General features: G+C 42.5%; 1 protein-coding gene across 1 annotated transcript; it reads left to right on the forward strand.

Annotated features, from left to right (window-relative positions):
* Positions 1 to 2031: 2031 nt before the first annotated feature.
* LOC103610711 (chromosome unknown open reading frame, human C6orf52) lies at positions 2032 to 2586 on the forward strand (the record flags this gene model as incomplete). Its single annotated transcript, XM_008594819.1, has 2 exons — positions 2032 to 2170; positions 2406 to 2586. Coding segments are annotated over exons 1-2 (252 nt in total), but the record flags the coding sequence as incomplete, so codon positions are not given.
* Between the last annotated feature and the right edge of the window lie 374 nt (positions 2587 to 2960).

Genomic DNA, 2960 nt, shown 5'->3' on the forward strand with positions numbered 1-2960 from the left:
ATAGTCTCCCCTGATATAAAGTTGCTTCACCTGCTTCTAGGGAGGTGAAGGTGAAATAAGCAAAATTTGCATTGGGGTTTTAGAGAGCAAGACTGTTTGTGAGCCCTTCCTTGTCACTGTCATCTACGAACCCCCTGTGTGCCCATCTTCATCCTGAAGCTTGTTCACAGTCCTCTGTCCCCCAGCTCTTGCCGTCTCCCTGGCTGGTTTCAGCGTGATGCACTGGCCTCTCCTCCATCAGCCTTCTTACCCTCTTATCAGTGTTCAGCATTTCCTGTCCAGCTACAGCCTCAACTATCAACCTATTCATATCCACAATTCTGATTTTTTTTCTACAAAACAAAGTTGGTCCTAGAATGAGAGAAGGTTTTAAAGTTTTTATGGAAAGAGAATCCTTAACTGATACATTTTATTAGATGTCTAAGCTGCTATAGTAGATAAGAACTGTGGTTAACCCGATATAATAACTGAAAACAACAGTGGCTTAAACAAGGCATTTATTAAGTAACAGGAGCCTGCGGGCAGGCCGGGCTAGTGCTGGGAGAAGGAGTCACATTCATCAGGGAACTGGGCTAGTTCTTTCTGATCCAGTACGTATTCTTGTGCGTGACTTCCTCCTTGATGTCGTTCATGGTCCAAGACAGCGACAGAGTTATTTTGGCTCTTGCCATCTTGTCTGTAATCTCAGCACCAGGCCTAGGGAAAGGGTGAAGGACAAAAATGCCCCTTTCCTGCTGACAAACACCTTTTTCTTACATGACTTTCCTCAATCACCTTAAAACAGTTCTGTTTACATCTTATTGGCCCGACTAGTCACCTGGCCACGTCTATCTAGGATCTGTAGTCTTTGAGGTTGGGCCTGTTGCTGCGCAGATAAATTCAAAGTTGGCTGAATTAGCGTTGGTGATATAGCAGAGCTCCTGTTCTAGTGGATTTCCACATTGTCAAAAGATACTTTATTGATCAGCAGCTGTGGCAGACATTGCCAGGTGCTGCACCAATGCTAATTGCTCTGCCTTGCAGACAGTAGGGGCTCAGGAAATAAAGTGAAGGATTGGATGATCTGAATGATTTGAATTAATCATGTTTACTATTCATGATGTTACAGGTAAATATAAAATGCACACGGTGCTTGAATAATGGAACAGTTAGTTATTAACAAGCTGCAGGGAAATTGCCAAACCTCAAGTGCCCCTATTTAGACTCAAAAGAAAATTCGTGTTCTTAAATTTTGATACTTTGTGTAGCCTTTCTACTTAAAGTGGTGGGAGCAGGCTAGAACTGCAGAATCTGAGGCCCCACTCCAAATCTGTAGAATTAGAAGCTACATTTGTTTTTTTCTGTTGTTGGCTGGTGCAGGGATCGAACCCTGGACTTGTTATCAGCACCACGCTCTAACGAACTGAGCTAACGGGCCAGCATAGAACCTACATTTTAAACAGCTTGCCAAGGTAATTTGTATGCATATTAATGTTTGGAAAGCACTGCTTTAAAATTTTGTCCTGTACCCACATTAATCTATCACTTCTTTCCTGCCTCTTGATTTTGCAGCTGGTTCAGATAATGATTTCAACCTGTAGGGGATTAAAAAAAACAAAAAGGCCACGAGGTGCTGGTTCCAATAGTTATGTGCTAAGAATAACTGAGGAGGGAAAGAACAAATTGTGGTACTTGTGTTAAGGTTGTCATTATTTAAAGTGACTCTCTTACCTATTACGGTAGGGGGTGCTGTAGAGACGTCTGTGTCCATAATCAACCAACACACCCTCTCCTTCTGCCCCCCTCTCTGCCAGGTTCTGCTGGCTTGCTCAGGGCTGACAGTTGGGGGAGGGGGCTGGCAGCTGGGAGGGGGAAAAGTTTACCAAAGTTCCCCCAGGTGACCCCAATGCTCCCCCGCCCCCACCACCTTAGCTCCACTGTCAGGAAAGTAAAGCAGTTAATTGCCTAGCAGGAATTGCCACTAAATGTAATTACTCTGCCTCGGAGGTATAGTTGTGAGAGGTATTTGTCAGGGTTGAGATGTCTTAGCCCACCAGCTGGAATTTTTGCTGCAGGAATAAACCTGGATTCTGGTTTCCTTCTGTGAAGTTTGTGGATAAATGGCCAGACAGGAGAGTTTTGCAGGTTTTGGCATAGTTCAACATAATAACTATTACTGCTGCTGGCAAAGGTGAGCGGATTTTTTCCTCCTTTGAATGAAAATGAAGCCTGTTACTGTTCTATTTGTTACAAATTTTTGGCAACTAACAAACTGTCGCTTTGAACATAGGTGTTTTTAAAAAGTTAAAGCAGAGATCATCCTTACTTGAAACTTACTCTAAAGAGGAAAGAATCTTGGGGTTTGTGAAAGATTCTTTGTTGGTTGGTGGTGGCTGTCATTCCTGTCCTCTCTCCTCCACTATTAGAGTGAAGACAGAGCTCCAGCCCCGCCATTGTGACCACTGTGGCAACTGCTGTGACCAACAGCACAGCTCTTACCCTCTTTCTGGTTATTGCTATGGTTGTGCTGTGGATGGAGAAGGACACGGGTTGATTTCTGCACATGAGACCCCTCAACACACAGCTGAAACTTCGATTATGCCTGAGGTATCCCCTAATGAAACCAATCTTGTGTCATCTGTGTGCCCAATAGTGTAAACGTCATTTTCCTGTTTTTGCACATCCATGTCCTGCCATTCAAATTCCTACAGCCGTGGCATTTGCTCCCTGTTTTAATACCGTAAAGCTGATGACCTAAGAGAAAAATATTAAAAGCTTTATTGAAGAATAATTGATATACAAAAGAAAAAATCTGCACATGTTTAATGTATGCAGTTTGAGTTTAGACATATGCATAAATGAAAACATTTTGACTTGCAAATGATTTAAGTCCTTACTCTCTCCGAGAAACAATAGGCTGATGAAGTCTTTGATAAAATTCATGCTACTGAATTTTAAATATCATAAAATAGGTTTTATTC

Source organism: Galeopterus variegatus, unplaced genomic scaffold (assembly GCF_000696425.1).
Source record: "Galeopterus variegatus unplaced genomic scaffold, G_variegatus-3.0.2 Scaffold11643, whole genome shotgun sequence".
NCBI classification, from domain to species: Eukaryota; Metazoa; Chordata; class Mammalia; order Dermoptera; family Cynocephalidae; genus Galeopterus; species Galeopterus variegatus.